This window comes from Ochlerotatus camptorhynchus, unplaced genomic scaffold (assembly GCF_037179485.1).
Source record: "Ochlerotatus camptorhynchus isolate MF236.1 unplaced genomic scaffold, CSIRO-AGI_Acam_v1.1 ptg000002l, whole genome shotgun sequence".
NCBI classification, from domain to species: Eukaryota; Metazoa; Arthropoda; class Insecta; order Diptera; family Culicidae; genus Ochlerotatus; species Ochlerotatus camptorhynchus.
This window is the reverse complement of record NW_027040494.1, coordinates 4,843,391-4,863,546: the sequence shown is the minus strand read 5'-3', so window position 1 is coordinate 4,863,546 and position 20,156 is coordinate 4,843,391. Positions and strand designations below refer to the sequence as shown.

Below are 20,156 nucleotides of genomic sequence, written 5' to 3'. Positions count from 1 at the left end.
AAGCTTCTTAATTCAAACTACACCCATTGCAAAAGAATGTTCTTCTCTAAGTAAAATCTTGTTCGTGGTAGGCAATTTTGCAAAGGAACCTTTTTATATTGCAGGAGAAAATAATAACGGGAAATGAAGCGTAACGACAGTGAAAGCGCATACATGTTAGGAATATTTACAATAGGATTTTTTATTTAGTTTAGCACTGTTTGGTTTGGTTTGTGTTGATTATTCTGCTTCGCAGCACCTGTCATTTTGTTACTTTGAGTGTGATCGTGTGTATTGTGTGTGTTTGTCTGGTGTATGTTGTATATGTTGAACTTTACTAGAAATTTGAACCGTTTTTCAGTATAGCACACTAAATAAGTATTTCAACTTCGAATATTAGAGGATTGCATTATCACTTTCGCCATTACTTATTTCCTGATTTGACATTTTGGTTTTACTAAGGCGAAAAATGAGACGAATTTTCATCTTTGAGGGCTTTATGATTTACTTTTGGGACGGGTGGTACACCGTTCATTTGTTTCTTGAATTGTATGATTTTAGAATTTCTAATTGTGGGATTGATTACTTTAAAACTGAATTTCATTCTTTGTTCACGTGGTGTCAGCGATGGATTGTTTACCTAGCTGTTGGTAAGGGTCATAATTTACCGGTAGGTTTGCTAGGGAAGGAAATAATTTATTTACACTAGAGTTTGGAAAAACTGCTTAAATGGAAAATTAACAATAGAGTGTTGCTGCTAACAAAAGGTTGACAGCGTCTTTGAGCAGATTGTTTTTGCACTTGATAGTATTGCATTTACTCGAATGGTCGAGTCAAGCAACGCAATTCACCACAATAGGAATAAATATCAAACAAGAAAGCTATAAAACAAGCTGAGAGAAAATAGTAATTGATTGGGCTTGGCCCTATAGAGTACGAATGGAATATGTTTCGTAAAGTAGATGATTAAATGCTTTTCATTTGCTTTTACTGCTGATTTCCTTGGTGGACTAGCAGGACTCTGGCTAGGAGGTAAGATTGATTGTTTGCAGACCATCTATCTACAATTACGGATGCGATTGGCGACGACCTTTGTTCCTATCACAACAGTTCAACTGCTTGTGCACACGCAAGTCTCACAGTCGCGTTGGAAAGCATCCATAAATCATACTATCGGTGTAAGGACTAGCACGAGCTACCTTCTCGGTTATTGAGGAAAACTGATCCGGTTCTGCTTTAATTGATTGAATTTGAACAAAAAATCGGCGTAAAGGAAAAAGGTAGCTTAAAAGTAAAAACAACCTACAAGAGTAACAACAGGATAATGGAAAATGTATGCGGGAACAAGCAGAAACAAATTTTGCTCAATAAGAAGCAATTTTGGAACGAATATGTGCGACTCGGATTTTTCTACGTTCGATTTTCAGAGCTGTATTTATTTACATTCTGAAATACTTGCCCAGTTATTTTTTGTTGCGTGATGACTGTACAATCGTTTTGTTTGAGAAAGGGGCTTGAAAACTGAAATTTGCTTTACCTCAACTAGCAGTTTTGCACTGCCTGTTCCCATTAACAACCGTAGTAAGTTAGTTTTCACCAAGTTAAACTCAGTACAGCTGTTTAAATTTGTTTTGGTGAAGTCTGGAATGTGTTTCCGGAAGTCATGTTACAGTTGATTTATATTTACACAAACTCCATGCTATCTAGTAAGAACAATTGAAAAGTTTTCAAAACTACAACTACGAAACAACAGATTACTACATACACACATCAGAGTCTTTCTGTTTTCTACGAAAACCATTTCCGGTCTGGAAAATGAAGTCTACTTGCAAGAGATTTTCTAACATGTCTCAAGAGGAGAGAACTATAACCAAAAGAAAAAAGTAATAAACAAAAAAACTTACACGATTCCCTTTACATTTGAGGGAAATAAATAAGAAGCCAGCTGCTTGTAACTCCTGTCAGTCCTCTTGTTCTGTCTCGTACCGTATCGTCCGCTTCCAGGTCCATCTTCCATAAGTGGCCAGGAAAACACCCTTAAGCCTAGATATCCCTCCAACACTTTAATCTTCTCCCTCCTACAAAACTTCTCTTTTGTTCCTCTCTCTCTTTTTAGCTTATACAACACTAAACATTTCCTGACTTAAAGTATTTCACCTGAATGTTTGTTTAACGCTAGTTTACTTTCTCCTATATATGATTCCTTTGAACCGAAGAAACAAACGTAACAAAAAGAAAGCCTACGGTTTGCTTGATTTGAAAACGTTGAACTACTTCTAGGTATATCCTGTTCGCACACACACACGCACATCAGGAAGCAGCGCACACGGTAGACTACGGCAGGATCCTTCTTTGAGCCACTGTTTCTTTGATTTTCTGCTTCCGCGTTATTGATTAGCTTGAACTTTTACCTACTCTTTTCAGTTTTCAGTTAAAAGCCGCTATACTAATAATCCTATGGAATAGCAGCTTATGACTGGGGAAAACGCAAACATTCACATGGTACCTCAAAACTGATAGTGACAATCCCTTCTCTTTGGGGAAACAGGAAGGTAACATGAGAAGAAGCACAACGGCGTGGCTGCTGCGGACGCAACAGCGACAACGTACATAGATAGGAGAAGATCCTGGTTGAAATTTGTTTTCTTGGTTTTGCTGTGTTTGTGTGCATTTGCCACGGGAGATGTGCTGCAGCCCGGAGCCATCTTACTGTGCTTTAACCTTATCGGTTTGTGCTGCCGTCGATAGATTGGCATTCATAGCAGCCATCGAGGCATGTTTACTACTGTATTCGGCAGAAGCACTTCCGTTAATGGAAGCCGAGTTGACCGAGCGTTTGCCCTTGCGGGCGTTCGTCGAGAGGTAGGTCTTGTAGAAGAAACGAGCAAACAGGACGAAGTAGCTGAAGTACATGGCGATCGACAGCTTTATGTTCATTTCGGAGATGTTACAGCTGCCCTTGCCAGCGGTCTGCAGGAACCCGTGCGCCCAGATGTTGATCGCACAGCCGACGACCATCTGAGTCAGCTGCAGGGTGGTGATCAGCATGGCGATCGAACGGGGAGGCTTGAAGTTCAGGGCACGCAGCGCATAGTACGAGTACATCACCGAGTGGACGCAGTAGTTCATCACGATGAACCAACGGGCCGAGGCGGTGTATTCGGTGTACGAGAACCACGAATACATCAGCACAGTGATGTGGTGGTACCAGTGCAGGAAGATCAGCGGCTGTTTCCGGAGCACGATGAACACGGTATCGCCCAGTTCAGGCAGCTTGGAAAGCACGAACAACCACGTCCAGAAACCGCTCACACGGTCATGCTCGATAAAGCTGCAATGAGAGGAAGAAAACGGGAAGAAAGCTGTTAATAATGGTCATACTAAGATGTTCTGCTTCGAGTGTTGTTAATTGAGAGATTCTTTTCAAGTCAGTACCATTTTTACATTTGTATATTGTGCAGTGCTATTGATTTTCGTATCATTCAGTTGAAAGCGATCCAACACAGCCATTCAATCAATTCTGTTCAAAGTATTAGGGAAAACGCTACTATAGTTGCGGTACGTTCGAAGCGTTAGGTTCCTATAGTTGTGCATGGAAACTCAATACACAACACAACGTAAAAAGAGAACTGTAGAAGTACAATGAAATGTATTGTAACCATACATTACAATTTATTGTATTTACAATAAATTGTACTGTCCACAACGTTAAAACAACCATAGGATTAATTGTTTCCACAATTGAATCTATGGTAAATGGAGAAATCTACAATAGAACAAGGGGGTTGTTATGTATCCTAACCGTACAAAAATTCACTTTTTTCCCGAACAAACATGAGCCATTAATAATAACCATTAATTTTGTTTTTCTATTGTTGAAAATTCATACTACATGGAACGTATTGTACAGGGTGTCGACTCAAAGTCGAAAACAAAATTCCCTGACTTTCCCTGACTTTCCAGTCGGTTTTCAGAAAATTTCCAGTCCACAAAACTACGTTATTTTAACCTAAGAAGCTACAACGTGATGAGCTTTATTATACCCAGTGCTGTGTTCCTAAAATTTGAGCTAAGTAGTCGCACCCAATATTGACCGGCGCCCTTAAAATATAAATCTGCCTAAAATAACGATGCATTCGCCCGCGACGTTGATGGCGTTGTTTCACATAGTGTTTTATCTAGTTTATAAGTCCCTTTACCCTTTCTTCTTGAAATTATGATTAGTTCGATTATGAAAGTTCCGTCAACATTTCCCCAGTACTATCATTTGTGTTTTCTAATTTATATCATATTTATCTTGCTCGACTTTCTCCTAATTTCAGGAAAAACCTTGAACAATTTCTAAAATTTTCCTAAACAAAGCAAAATTTCCAAAACTATCAGTATGTTATCAAATCAAAACCTCCCAACTGCGCAAAGGCGCAACGAACTTTTGTTTCTCCGAGACACTCGGTCCCCCTTCTTAAGTCACAAGTACTAGGCCAATTAAGGGGAAGATTATGGATATGATGATAGTTAAAATCAAAAAAACAAAAAATAAAGATACATAAATATGGATTCGTTTTATGCGTTTTACTCAGAACACCTCTGGCGTTTTACAAATCATTACCATCAATCGTCGCTACGCAAATCTTTGAAATAAGAACCAGAGATGTTTGTGTTGTTACAACTGATGTTATCTTTGGAAACCTTATTAGGCAATACATTTACTGTTTCAGTGCCACGTTTTCACGTTTATAACAAGTTCTTGCTTTAAACGTTCCCAAGAACTCGTGACATTACTGCCGAAAGTATTAAATCAGTCCCGAAAAATTTAACATTTTCGGAAGTGAGTCTATCTTTAAGCGATTCAACGTTTTCCCTACTGAACTCAAGCTTTTCTGAAGTTATTAAATATGCTATGAGCTGAATACACGAATCCAGTGCTTCCAATGTTTCCGAAGTGATTCAAAACTTTTGTAAAGTTCAGTACTGTTTGAAGTTATTCTGTTGGCTGCTTTTTTTTCTGAAATGGTCCAGTACTTACCAAAGTGATCCTAATCTTTTCTCAAGTTATTCAGTACTTTCTGAAGGGATTCTTAACTTTCCAAAGTGATTCTAAACTTTCCTAATGGAATGTAATGTCAGTATAGACAGATCTCGTTTTTGGAAACGTAACTACAGTGCACTCTCTACGACTCGAGGTACCTATAAAATTATCGAGTTATAGAATAACAATCTCATACAAATTCGCTATCTCAGTAGCCATGACACTCATTTTTATGATGGTTATATAACTGTATATCGAGTAACTTGACATCGAGTTGTGAAGAGTTGGCTGTTCTTCATCTATGTCGCCAAAGTCGAGATCTTTTTCGATGTGTCACAATTGAGTAGCTTAGCGATAATAATCAATACTCCCTGAAATAAATCCTGCTGAGAAACTGTTGAAAAATTCCTGGAAGTGAGGAGGATCTCTCGGTTTTTGACGGTCTAATTGACCTACATTATGAAGCGGCCGGCGCTGTTATTGCGGAAATTATTACAAACTTTCTGGGATGATTCAGTACTTTCCAATGTGAATCCGAAATTTTCTGAAGTGATTCAATACTATCCCAAGAGATTCCGAGCTTAAAGTGGTTCAACACTTTCCGAAGTGATTCAGTGCTTTCTGAAATAATTCAGTACTTTCCGAAGTGATCATGAACTTTTTTTTTGCTGTGAAGACTTTCTGAAGTGATTCAAGACTCTCTGAAGTGATTCCACACTGTTCTAAATCGATACAGTACGTTCAGAAGTGATTTCGAACATTTCTAAAGTGATACAATACATTCCTAATGATTCAGTAGTTTCCGAATTGATTGAAACCAGTACTTTCTGAAGTTATGTCGATCTTGTTTATATGATTTCAAACTATTCTCCCATACCTCACCGTGAAAGAATTTTGAAAGCACCATCATGTCAAAATTTCTATCTTACGCCACTAAGTAGCGCCAACTTTTGCCCGCCAATCAGGATTTGCACCGTTAGTGGTTAACCTCAATTAGATGAACTTTTGAACAGTTCAGTGGTATTATTTAACTTTTTTTCCCTCGATCATGGACACAGCTCGAGCAAAGTCTGAGATCAAATTGCGATCTAAATTTGATGTTGTGATTTCGCTGATAATGATAACTCAGGTTGCTGTCGTTTTGGTCGTTTTAACGGTTAAAATATCAAAATTGATAGCAAACATATCTTCCTGTGACATCACATTGAAAACTATTTCTGCTATCAGTGAGAGCAAACTGAATACTCAATTTGATATCAATTTTTCATGTTGATAAAAAAACAAGTATTCAATTTGATGTTATGTTAAGGCAATGAAATCAAACCCGCAACAACATATTTTTGAAGAGCAAATGTACAGCAAAATGAAAACAAAATTTATCAATTGCATAAACTGAAATCAAATTACGATTTCAGTTTGATGTTGATATCAAAACTTGATTTCAATATGCTTTCATTTTGATGCTGGACTGATGCTGATGCTATTTTTTTTTTTCAAAAAGATATTCTGCATTTCTAGATAGAGCTGGAATTAGGGCGTAATAGCTTTTGTAAACAATGACTTCTTTCGTTGATTGCTAGAAAGTTAAGGCTCACCAACGCAAATCAACAGCACCATCGGGTATAGGAAGGCTTCCCTTACCCGACGGTTATGTTGGTTTGCGTGGGCGTGCATTGAGTTCTTAGAAATCGTCGATAGAAGTCATTGTTTACAAAAGCTGCTACGCCCTAATTCCAGATCTATCTACATTTACCTAAAAACCTCTCTCTGCATTGGCGTTGCCATGCGATAAGGTACATCTTTGAAGATATTCTGGATACCACGCATATATTTGAAAACATCCCAACTGATACTGCAAACACTATCCTTGAATGTATTATGCAAAATATACAACCCACAGCTTCCCAGATCTATCAGCTTCTCGCCACCTTTTTGTACCTCTTGCTTCAATTCACATTGGGCCCATCCATGGACACTTGCAGCAACTTGTTCGAAGAGATACCGGCAAGGGCGTCCATAAACGCAGCGAGTAGATCTGATGCCCGGGACCTTCCCAAAAACGTTGACGTCATGCACTGATAAAATTTCAAAGATTGTTTTATGTGTCCCACACATAATTTTTAGCAATGTGATCAACATTATTTTTTTCCCTGACCTACACTAATATTCCCTGACATTCCCTGACTTTCCAGATCATAAATAGAATTCCCTGACATTCCCTGACTTTCCAGGTTTTTCCAGGTAGTCGACACCCTGATTGTAGATCTGTTGTAATAACAATATTTTAAATTTACTTGTATGATATACGTACAATAGGATCGATTGTTGGCAATGAATTATGTTGTGATTGTATTTTATTTTATGGTAATTGTATGGTTATTTTTTTCCGGGTAACGCTTCTAACGATCCGCAACTATAAGAGCGTTTACCCTAATCTGTTTAAAACAAACCATACTTAGTAAAAAAAAAAAAAAAAAAAAAAAAAAAAAAAAAAAAAAAAAAAAAAAAAAAAAAAAAAAAAAAAAAAAAAAAAAAAAATTGGAAAGCTTAGCGACGATAGATATCGCTTTTGTTATTTGGAGAGCGAAAGCTCTGAACATTTATTGTGTGATTGCACTGCTTTATTTAATAAACGATGCAGATTTCTTGATAAAGGACTCACCGTACCTGAAGAAATTTGGACCAGTATACCCAATAAAGTTGTAAACTTCATTCGAAGTGCAATTCCATATTGGGATAATGCCGATGATCAATGATGAAGATCATTCTACATAGTGGTTGATCATCAAAACACACGGCAAATAGTAAAAAGAGGATACACCACAATAGATCAAAACACTGGTCGCAGTGGTAAATGTCCACGACACGGAAAAAAAAACCCTGCTATCCGAGCGTGGTTACTTCTGACAAACAAGAAGTTAAATTTTGACAACCTTGACTAAGTTCTTCTCGAAAACAGGTCGACAGCACAGCGATTTTCAAACATAGAAAATAACTTTCGAAATGTCACTTTTAACCACGAGTTAAATTTAACTCGGCAAATGGTTCACAGCTTAAGGCTGTGTTTCGTTTGGTGATTTTTTACTTAAATTTGACAGATGGAAAATTTTAAAATAAACCTGCTATTGTACCAAACTTATTTCTTATTGACCAGGGATCAATTTTGACAAACACCTCTCGAAAATCCGACGATCAACAACAGAGGGATTTTCGAACGTTTTAATTTATTTTCGAAGTGTCAAATTTAAGTGGAAATTCTCCAAATGGAACACCTAAGAGAAAGAGACAATAAGGGGACTTTTATGAACCAATTTTCTGTCAAACGCAGCCCAGTGCCTGATTGGTCGGGTGAACGTATAGAAAAACGAGAATTTTTACAACAGGGAATCTATTTTATTGTATTTTGACAGTCGATTGCGTCGCCCACGATGAATAGTTTTTGCACGGTCGTTTCCGCGAGAGAAGAAGAACACGCCACAGACAAAAAAGCCAGTTGTCTCCTCTTCCTCTTAGTGGAACACAGCCTAAGTTTGATTACTACGATGCACATAACTTCTCACGCTACACGGTAACCAGCGTAAACACATTAATGCCCCGTAACGTGGGTAGATCACCTTTTCGTGGTACGCTACAGGATGTAAGATCTACCACCGATTACTAGTCCTGACTACTTCAAACTAGGGGAACAGGATTTTTTCAGTAATCAAAGGAACACATCTTAGTCCTTGTTACTTTTTATGCCTTGTTAATAGTGATAAGTCCTCAGGTTGCTTGGACCGAGGATGATCTTGAAACAAGGAAAAAATGACTTAGTTATACCGCGGATACACTTGTATGACAAACTATGAACATGAGCATTAATTGTATAATAAATTATGAGCATATCTATGGTTACAATTGTATAGTTTTCGTATAGTTGTTGTATAGTGCTCATAATGCCGCGTATACACTTGGATGGCAAACTATGAGCATGAGCATGATTTGTATAATCATTATGAGCACTATACAACAACTATACAAGTTGGACCATGGAAGCGCTCACAATTTATTATACAAATAATGCTCATGTTCATAGTGTGTCACCCAAGTGTATCCGCGGCATTATAAGCACTATACAAGTTTCAGCGTAAATACTTTTCCGCACGAATTTGACAGGTCGTAACTTTTAGGTCAATATTGTGTGGCAACTCAGTATCCGGAACATGTCGGTCTATGGCCAATGTAATGTGGTGCACCGTACTCAATATAACCACCAACGAAGTATCTTTCATGTGATACTTGTTGCGTCCAATGTGGATGCCGAAAAAAACGTCATGGTCCATTTTACCCCGTTGAAGGTCCTTCTAACCCTGCTTGTAAAAGAACGAGCTCGAGAACGAGTCTTTTTCATTGTTTAAAAAATGTTGATGAAAATACATACAAAATGTAATAAGTCAGTAAATTTTATAATAAACACACTTAGATTTTTTGCCGAGATGGGCACCATTGAGCAGCTCAGCATTTAACATACATACATTTTGCTTGCTGAATCTCGGCTGACTTTGATAGTTCGTTTGACCCAAAACCAGGGCTCTACACGTCCAGCTACAACAACTCAGTAACTGAATGCAATTGACTCAGAGCATTTTCTTTGCATACGAAATTTACTCATATTTGAAAAAAAAAACTGTAGTTACTCATTAGCTAAGTAAGTAATAAGTAAATTTCGTATGGAAAGATAATGCTGAGTCAATTGGAATCAGTCGCTGAGTTGTTGGTAGAGATAGGCACCACCGAGCAAGTTTTTCACTGAGATCCAGCAAAATAAAATGCCGATCTGCTCGGTGGTGCCCATCTCAGCAACAAAAACTTAGTGTGTAGTTGGCCGTGTATCCCGTTTGGCCATCCAATGTCGTTTGGCTAGGTTCTGCATCATGGCATGGATCGGCATCGAAGAATATTCTAATAGAGAAAAAGACCGTAATCCTGATAACATAAAATGATCACTAAATAATAACCATCTGCGCTATTCCTTACAAGGGGCCTCCATTAGCTCAGTCGGTAAAGGCGCAGCTACAAAGCAAGACCATACTGGAGGTGGGTGGGTTCGATTCCCGGTCCGGTCTAGGAATTTTTTCGGGTTGGAAAATTTCTCGACTTCCCTGGGCATAGAAGTATGATTGGACTTGCCACACAATTATATCAATGCAAAAATGGTACAGGCATCGAAAACTCTTAATCAATAACTGTGGAAGTGCATCTAGAACACTAAGTTGAGAGCACGCAATAAGCTAATATGCGATATGCAATAAACTTGAAATGCGAATAAGAAGAAGAAGCTATTCCTTACAAAAGGCCGACACTACCAGGATCTAAAAACTTTTACTACGTCAAAGCAACATACTTGGCGAATATTTTGATGTTATTTAATGCTTCGTGTGGACTTTGGTCATGTGGGAACTCTTTATTATTATTAGCATTATTATAATCCTTCTATTCTAATCACCAAAGTGACCCAATTGCCAATTGTTGATTTATAGCCGATGGAAATCGAGTGCCAGGGAGGCGTCTTTTTGATCTCCAGTTAAAATACATTTAACCTAAAAATAATATTTGTAGTTTTAAGATTGTTTTCGGAAAACCATTCAGATCAATTTCACATCGAAAGCTCTTTAGTTCTTTGTTGTATTTCAATAACAAAATTTCAACACGAACAATGCATAAGGGCCTATTTACATTGATCGGTTCTCTTCATCGACTTTCCAGGGTGGCCAGTGAATTTTCATTTTGAAATTCCCGGTTTTTTCCCGGTTCAAATCTTAAAAAATTCTCAGTTGTTAATACATATTCAAAAAAAAAAAAAAGGAAATTGGCAAAATTTAAAAGAATTCAAAGTGTTGAAATTCTGAGCATAATTCTAGCATTATTCTGACATGAAATCCTTAGAAATTGTTAGATGAATTTGAAGGGATTTATATGGAGCAGAATTCAAGTTCTAAATTAAATTGTTAGGTAATTTTAGAATATTTAAAAAGGAGTTGCTAAAAACAGTTTTGTTTTTCACAACTCCTTTTTAAAATTCCTACGTGATTCCGAGGAGATTTGTATGGAGATCGTGAGGAAAATGACAGATAAATTTTAAGAAGAATTCCAAGAGAATTGTGATGCGAATTCAACAAGAAACAGAGTTCCTAAAATGTTCTGGAAATAATTTCAACCCTAGTGCGAAAGATTCATCACAGAACTCCAACAAAATTGATTGCAAAAAAATTGCTGATGAAATTCTTTAAAATACATCAAGGGGTTTCTAAATAAAATTTCGAAAGATTTCTTCAGTTACTTCAATGCTTTGAATAGAGTCAAAGAAATTTTTTGAAAAGGTTTTCAAAGGAATCAAAGTCTCCGGATAGGCTCAAGGGAATTCTAAGAAGGATACCAATTAAATTCTTAGAAGGGGTTGCAAGGAAATTCCAAAAAGAATGCAACGGTAATTATTACGCGGAGTGTTTTCTGGTTTATTTCAGAACAATTTCAAGATAATTCAGAGCAGAATTCCAATTCGAGAATTCATATCATGAGAATTTTGAACAACGAAAAATTAAAACCCCGGAAAAGAATAATTCAGCTTCGGTTTTTCAAATATTTGTTTCCAAAGTCCAGCATCTTCAATATTTTCTTTTAAGGACCATGCACTTTACATCTGAAATTGAGACGACAAAAATCAATTTGCAATATTGCTGAGTGATTAAATTCTAAAAACAATAAGACGAGAAACTGTAGGAAATTATGCAGCAAATAGAGGAAGATATTCATTTGGTAAAGAATCACTCTGTTTTAATGGTTTATTCTGAAATTCTGGTGTAAAAAATGTTCCTATGGTATGGTTAATTTATTTTCCTGGTTCTCTTGCCAAATTCCCGGGTTTTTCCGGTTACTTTTAAAATTCGTGGAAATTTTCCGATATTCCCGGTTTGCTGGCCACCCTATCTTTCGTTAATAACTTGGCTACAATAACGCCTCTGGCTATGTTTGTCGTGTTACTTGCCAGATAATAGCTTCATCCATCAAACTGTTGATCGAAATACCATACGAAAACCCTTAGTGGCATGATATTTCTTGTCTTGGCGATCATAGTGAGATGACTAGCAACATGCTTTGATCGTGAAATGACAGACTGTTTATCAGCACTAAGAGCAACCGTACCAATGAGTAAATAAGGCACATTTACCAACCTCTACCATAACGCTACTTGCGTACCGGGGGTTGCTATTCAGGTTGGGGAAATAGCAATCCGCACCTTGGGAAGTAGTGAGTTCATAAATTTAGCAACCCGGTAGCAACGCATCAGACGGTTGCTATTTTGAATAAATGCCAAAAGTTTGTTTTGCCGGTGTGGAAAACGGTAATTTAAATTATGACTCTGATAGCAACGACCGGTGTGGAGAGGAGTGATTAAGCCAAAATGGAAATGCTGTGCGTAAGAAAAATAGTGCCGCAAATGGCAACGACTGGTACGGTTGCTCTAAAGGAAGCACTTGTGATACAGTTTTTGTTTTCTCGCACGTCATTTCAGTGCTAACATTTGAAAACGGCGCAAAAGCCATTTGTAAACAAATGGTTTGTGGGCCCTTTACTCGCTACCCGAAGAACGCCCACGCAAACCAACAGCATCGTCAGGAAGGGGAAAATTTCCCCTACCCGATGTTGCTGTTGTGTCGCGTGGGTGTACTTCAAATAGTGAGTAAAGGGCCCACAAACCATTTGTTTACAAATGGCTTTTGTGCCGTTTTCAAATGTTAGCACTGATTTGATGACGATGGTCGTCATCGTAGCCCAAATGTATGCAGTGACGGTGACAATTTTCAGCACTGATTCCAACTATTCATAAATAACAGCTTATGGCAGATAAATCGCAAAAAATATAAGGAGTTACTTGAAAACAAAGTCAACCTATCAAGGCTACAATTTTTTTTTGATGAGTTCTATAAATTTAAGCTACATGGAACATCTTTTGTTCTAGCAGTTTTCTAAACATCCAACCTTTTGAGCAAGAAACGGTGAATCGTGGAGAAACGGGAGAAACATGCCTTATTGTTACATGAGCTGTACTTCAACGGAATACAGTTGAAGAACAGCACATGTTCAAAAGAAAGGAAAATACCCCATCAACATTATTTTCCTTTCTTTTTACCATGAGCTGTTCTTTCGTATTCCGTTGAAGAACAGCTCATGATAAAACAAAGAGAATAGCATATTGATTTAGGTTCTTGTCGATGAAATCCACCCCATTGTCACGGTACCACTGAACAATCTGCCGGCTGTAGTGGCAACTCGCTAAATCAGGTCAAAACTTCACAGGTCCTTTGTGTGCTTTTATAAAAAGCAGCACGCGTTTCTTATGAGGCATTCTTCCTTGTACAACTTCGAGTCCATCGTCTTGTTTGTTACAAAAACCTCCACAGGTGGAAATACCTTTCCAAATCATGAACTTCCGAGCAAATTTATAAATGAACGCGAACTTAAGTTTGCCTAGGACATCTCCTCATGCCGTTCGCGGAAACGTCTGAGCACATCACACACGGTAGTTTTGGCGATATTCAACTTTTTTGCGATTGTCGCACCTGACCACGTTGGATTGTCAACGTGAGTGTGCAAGATTAATTTTCTTCTCTCGTTTTCCATCTGGAATAACTTCTGACTCGCTGCACGAAAAGTGGTGAAACTTTCACTAGATTACTTCTAGATAGAGCTGGAATTAGAGCGTAACAGCTTTTTTTTTTTTTTTTTTCCTTGGATTTGTTTTCCGTCGATCTTGTTTTCCGTGCTGAGCACCAATGCTACCGACGCCAGGAAGGCAGCTCCCACACCTGGACCCTACCTATCGACCCATCAACTCATGAACCGGGGACCAACGGCTTTACTTCCCTTCCGAAGGAAGGCGTGATCAGAGATGTTATGCCTCAGAACATCCCGGCGGCGCCGACTGGGATTGAACCCAGGCCTGCTGGGGTGAAAGGCAATCACGCTTACCACTACACCACCGGCGCCGCTCGTAACAGCTTTTGTAAACAATGACTTCTCTCGATGATTTCTCGAAAGGCAAATCAACATTACCATCGAATAGGGGAAGACTTCCCCTACCCGATGGTTATGCTGGTTTGTGTAGGCGTGCCTTGAGTTGCTAGAAATCAACCAGAGAAGTAATTGTTTACAAAAGCTGTTACGCCCTAATTCCAGCTCTATCAAAACTTTATAAACAAATCGGTGTCAAAAAAAAAATGCTTGCAGCGGTCACTGAGCGTGCCGCTACAAAATATACAACATGTACAGACAGATTCTACAGCAAGCACCACACGGGCAAATATATTGTCAATACTCAAAAGCAATAATATTGATGCAAATATTGGGAAATCAAAGTTTGCTCCCGTGGATAATAGAAGAACTATAAAAGGGGTGAGGATTTCAAAATTTTCCACGGGGAGGTGTACGAGTGCCATCTTAAAATGCTATTATTTTTCAAATGAAGCATTTTTTTTAAATCTGGTTGCTGCTACTTACTTACTTTACTTAATGATCCTGTGCACCTCCAGGGGTGCAAAGGGCCTTTGTGAAAGATTTCCATCCTGGGTGATTACTAGCTTTGGCCTTGACCTGTGCTCAAGTCAAATTTCGGTCAACGTTCTTAATTTCACTGTTTAGGCTCCGCCGCCACGAGCCTCTGGGTCTGCCTCTGCTGCAATGTCCTGCTGGATTCCAGTCCAGTGCTTGCTTGCAGATTTCGTTTCCGCTCCGTCGTAGTGTGTGGCTGACCCACCTCCACTTGCGTTCATGAATTCCTGTCTCTATCGGCTTCTGATGACACAAACGATGAAGCTCGGAATTTATATCCAATTGTGGGGCCACCAGGCACCAGGCATTATGCACCGCAGGCATCGGTTGATAAACACCTGCAGCTTCTGAGTGTTCTCCGCTGATACACACCATGTTTCACTGGCGTATAACAGCACAGACTTCACCATCGAGTTAAAAATTCGGATTTTGGTGCGTCGACTAAACTAATCTGATTAGCTCTCCATACATTTCGCAAACTGACAAAAGCAGCCCTCGCCTTCTTATTCCGAGCACCTATGTCGCTCTTGGTGCCGCCGTCCGACGCCATCTGGCTGCCAAGATATTGGAAGCTTTCGACTTTCTACACTGCCTGCCCAGCTACCATGAAATTGGAACGGTTTTCCATGTTGACATCCAACGATTTGATCTTGTTGACGTTGATGGTTAGACCTGCTTCAGAGGAGCGTTCCACAAGCGCTCCATAGTAATAGGCTGCCACAGCAACCCTTGGTTCGGTACACGGTCAACGGCTCAAACCATGATCTCGTCGATTGTGATGAGGAACAGTAGCGGTGATAATATACATCGTTGCCTCACACCCGCGATTACCTGAATCGGGTTAGACACAGCTCCGTTGTGCAACACTCTGCATGAGAAAGCCTCGTAATGCGCTTCGATTAGGTTGACGATCTTATCAGGGACTCCCTTGCGTCTCAGAGCGCCCCACAAGTTTTCGTGGTTTAGTCGGTCGAAAGCTTTTTCGTAGTCAATGAATACCAAGTACAGGGACTCTTGGAACTCATTGACCTGCTCCAAGATGATGCGGAGCGTGACAATATGGTCCACACAGGATCTTCCAGCACGGAATCCTGCCTGCTGTCGTCGGAGAGTCGCGTCGATCTTCTCCTGTATCCGATTGAGGATAACTTTACACAGAACTTTGAGAACAATACATAGTAACATGTCAGTTGTCGCATACAGTTTGATCCCTCTTCTTGTGAACTTTTACCAAGACGCCCTGCATCCAGTAGGCCGGAAAAGTCGCGGTGTCCCAGATATTGACGAATAGTTGATGCAACATTTGTGAGGATAGCATGGGGTCAGCTTTGAGCATCTCGCAACCATCTAACACACATGGTTTTTTTTTTTCTATATTATATGTACACGTATATTGAGTAGCCTTTAAGTTTTCTACTAACATAGCAACTACCAGATCTTATAAAAATAATTTGTTCGCAAAATAAATACATTTTAAGATTGCACTCGTATACCTCATCGTGCAAAATTTTGAAACCATCATCACTTTCTTCTATTCTCCACCGAGGCCAACTTTGATTTGCCAATTGATGACGAAAATATTGATGATTGATGCAAAATATAAAAAAAGGTTTGATTCCATGTTTAAATATTTCCCCTCATTTTCCCCTTCTGTTTTACTACAGCAGCAGATGGTACATGTTCTTCAGAAACTTTTGTCAAGGTGGTGTGATTTTACTCGGAATATTCCATCGGATACAACAATGTTAGTGAGGAGTGACCCTGTATTGATGACCCCCTGATACTATTGTTGAAAATATTGCTGGAAATATTGACGACACTTCTCTCGTGTAGGGCGCACTTTAGTGGACAGTTCTTAATTTTCCCTTCGTTTGAACATGAGCTATTCTTCAACGGAATACGAACAGCTAATGATAAAAAAACAAGAGAATATAATTTTAAAGTCCCTTCTTTTTATCATGAGCTGTAATTTCGTATTCCATTGAACAACAGCTCATATTCAAAAGAAAGTAAAATACTCTATCAATATTATTTTCCCTTCTTCTTATCATGAGCTGAAGAACAAGCACTGTACGGAATATGAAAGGACAGCTTATGATTAAAAGGAGGGAAAATAATTTTGATGGGGTATTTTCGCGGTAGATCGTAATAAAAAAAGGAGTAGTAGAAGAGAATATGTCCTGCTCTATTAAATATCAAAGAGATTTAAATATTATTTAAAGAATGAAATAACGCACAATGTTCAAGGCACTTTTCTTGCCCATGATTATGATAATACATTATTATAGACATTAGACCTGTTCATTTTAATATAAATGTTCGGGATGCACCGGGTCAACCGTGATTACTGTTCGTCATGTTAATTTGAACTTCTGTGTAAATTTTCAGCAAAATCGGTGATGATTTAGAGGTGCTTCAAGTTAATTTTATGTTTTTAAGGTAATTTACGGTTTATAAAATTTGTATCTCGAGACTGAAACAACGAAAACTGCTGTAACTGCTGCTGCTTTCATAGCAAAGCTTAATGTGTTATCTACCAACTTTGTGACCAAGGGTTGACTATTCCAAGTGATTTTATTGAAGTTTAACTTAGTTTCATGCTCGAAGATATCTTAAAAAGTGGAGACACCCCTCACCATCCCTCTCCAAAGGGGGAGTTTGGTAAAGAGAGATGATAAAACCGATTTGTACCATCCTAAAAGTTGTCCTAAGCTCGCTGTCTACTCTCTATATGCAATTTTCACACTGCCGTACTCTAAACGGAACTATCAATTCTATACTTTCATCTCCTCCTCATTTATCGTATAAAAATTACCACTTTAGTCTGTTATTTGAAATTAGCATCCTCAACTATATATCATTATGGTTGAATTAACAGCCAACATAATAAAAATGATAACAAAAAATTGCTCGTTGGATATCACAAAAATAACTAATTTAGTTATCATTGATAATATCTTGATAACAAATTCTGTAAGCCATACAAATTTATTCCATAAATTTCAAATCATGTTATCATTTTGATATCAAAGCCTTACGCTGATAACTGAAATATGATTAGGGATTATAAGCACTATTTTTTATTGTTTCAATGCGAATAATATTCAAAGTTTTGAACTAACCTTGCATCGTTAATAAATATATAGTGAATTTTTCATGATAACAACTTATAACAAAATTGATCAAGGCTGATAACTAAATAAGTTATGGAATAACAACTGAAAACAAAATGATATCTGGGATAACAAGACTTGTTATCTAGATGATATCGGGTTGTTATTCAACTTTGCTCGGGATGTCGGTTCGTCGGTGGGTACACATAGCAAAATGTTAAAAATCGTCCTTAGCCTTAGATTTTGCAACTTTTTGGATATCATTTGTCTTATTTGTAAATGTAAATGTAAGATTTCAGTTTGATCGTGCCGAGATATTAGTTTGCCCAAGATTTTCAGCAAAACGCAACAGTTACATCTACCAGGGACGCGAAGTAATTAAACTAATGACGATAGACTATTGAAACCCCTTATGTATGCTACAAATGGAAGAAGATTTTTCGTATGTTACGCTAGCATGAGATTGTTCATTGAGGATTGAGATTTGGATGTGACGCACCCCTCGCTTCAACGCATAAACGCACCACTACCGTTAGATTTCAAACATTTCAAGGTCTCTCCATCAATCGGCTGTGCACCGGTGAGAGGCCAAGGCGAGCATAATTTGCAATATACACCAATTTTGTTGAACGCTAGTGGACCAAATTCAGTATGCGCGAGTGCAAGGCAAAGCAATACGCAACGAACTATTTCGTAACATCATCTGAGGCTTTTTTCTGCATTTGGGTGAAGTTCAGCGGCAGAGACGAATGGTATGTTCCAATCCTACCACTTTTTATGTCTAAACAAAAAGAAGAGATTCCGCACAGTAGGGGAACGTAGAGTAATACGGAAATTGTAGATTGTAACTACTTCTTGATTCAAAGTGTTTTTTTATGTTACTTCATACGCGAAGTTAACGATTTTCAGAGTTGGTTGGAAATGCTAACATGAAGCTTTAGTGTGATGATTTATTAGCTAGAGAATGATCTTTAGAAGAGGGTAGGTGGATAGTTCCGTTAGAGTACGGCAGTATGAAAATTGAATAGAAGAGAGATGATCACGTTGGTCATGACGAGAGGAGCAACACAATAGTTGGGTAAAGAAGAACTGCATTATAACACACCATCGACTGGAAATGCTCTCGCAAACGTGGGGCTTTAGGTAGTGATGAAAACGTCGCTAGAACTATTCCACAGCCGCAGTCAGTTTATGAGCAACAAGAGGGACGCACATTTTTGCCTGTGGACTTGGAGACATACTTCAAGTCCCCGCGTACATCGTACGGGCTAGGCAAAAATGTGCGTCTATCTTGTAAAACTGTCGCTTTAATGGCCCTTCGCTCATTTACAACTTCTATTCAATTTTCATACTGCCGTACTCTAACGGAACTATCCACCTACCCTCTTCTAAAGATCATTCTCTAGCTAATAAATCATCACACTAAAGCTTCATGTTAGCATTTCCAACCAACTCTACTTCTTGATGAAAAATATACATTCCATTTAATTCCATTCATTAGTCTTATGAACCTTCTTGATGATTTAGTAAACATCATATGAAACTATGCCTTTATCTCCAAGAAAATGATTTTACAAAAAATCTTCTCAAAATAGCATTTTTTTACTCGGTGCTTGATGTTACGTAGGTTGCATTCATGTAGGAGCTATCCGTACGTTATTATTTATTGCAGGAAGTTATAAGGTTTACACTTTCTATAACTCCTGTTTTACGTCAAAGGTTGTTTAGGAGTTACCAAACCACACGGCGCCTATTTCCCCATCTCTGCTCAGCATTTTATATGTACATTTAAAACACTTATTTGTGATCGAAAAACATTCTGTTTTTTTCTCAGATCGGATTATGCAGCAAGTTGATTCATGTATCATGAGTTGGGAATGCTCTTAATACTCTTAACTACCTGTTCATATAACAAAAAGTTGATCAAAATGTCTTCTAATGCGAAACATCATGGTGGCGCGTATTACATTGCCGGCACGTTTTACACCATTTTCCCATAAATCAATAATGATTGCATATGCACAGATAGACACGTGTTTGACTAAGCCAGCAAGGATTAGGGTTGCCAAAAAGTAGGCTTCAATTTCCAAATACGGTAAACTGGCATGGGAGTGGGGTGGTGTGCTGTCCGGTTTTGTGATAAACCAGATATAGGCGTATCAATGAAAAAGAAGTCTGATTTGAAAACCATGAATGTTGGGGTGTAACATGAGCTGATACCTGTGTTTTCTTATCTAATGAATCAAAACATGGAAAGGTGGAGTAAGCATTGATTTGAGGTCGTCAATCAAAAGCAGCGTTCGCACTTCTATGGGAATTATCTTTGCACAGCGTACACATCAAGAATTAATGTTCAAATAGCCGTATCTGCTATTCCAATTGTGTAATTTCTTCTTCTAGGCTTTTTACGCGTTTTGCCGGCTCTCTACTTAGTGTTCCAGATGCAC

The 20,156-nt window shown here is 38.4% G+C and overlaps 1 protein-coding gene across 3 annotated transcripts in view; it reads right to left on the bottom strand.

Annotated features, from left to right (window-relative positions):
* Positions 1–2,458: 2,458 nt before the first annotated feature.
* Baldspot (elongation of very long chain fatty acids protein baldspot) overlaps positions 2,459–20,156 on the bottom strand; it is a 153,479-nt gene continuing 135,781 nt past the window's right edge. For all 3 annotated transcript variants that reach the window (XM_065227764.1, XM_065227755.1, XM_065227771.1), the window contains exon 4: positions 2,459–3,310. In XM_065227764.1, coding sequence (XP_065083836.1) covers positions 2,686–3,310 — 625 coding nt within the window. In that variant the 3' untranslated portion in view covers positions 2,459–2,685. The remainder of the gene's footprint in view (positions 3,311–20,156) is intronic.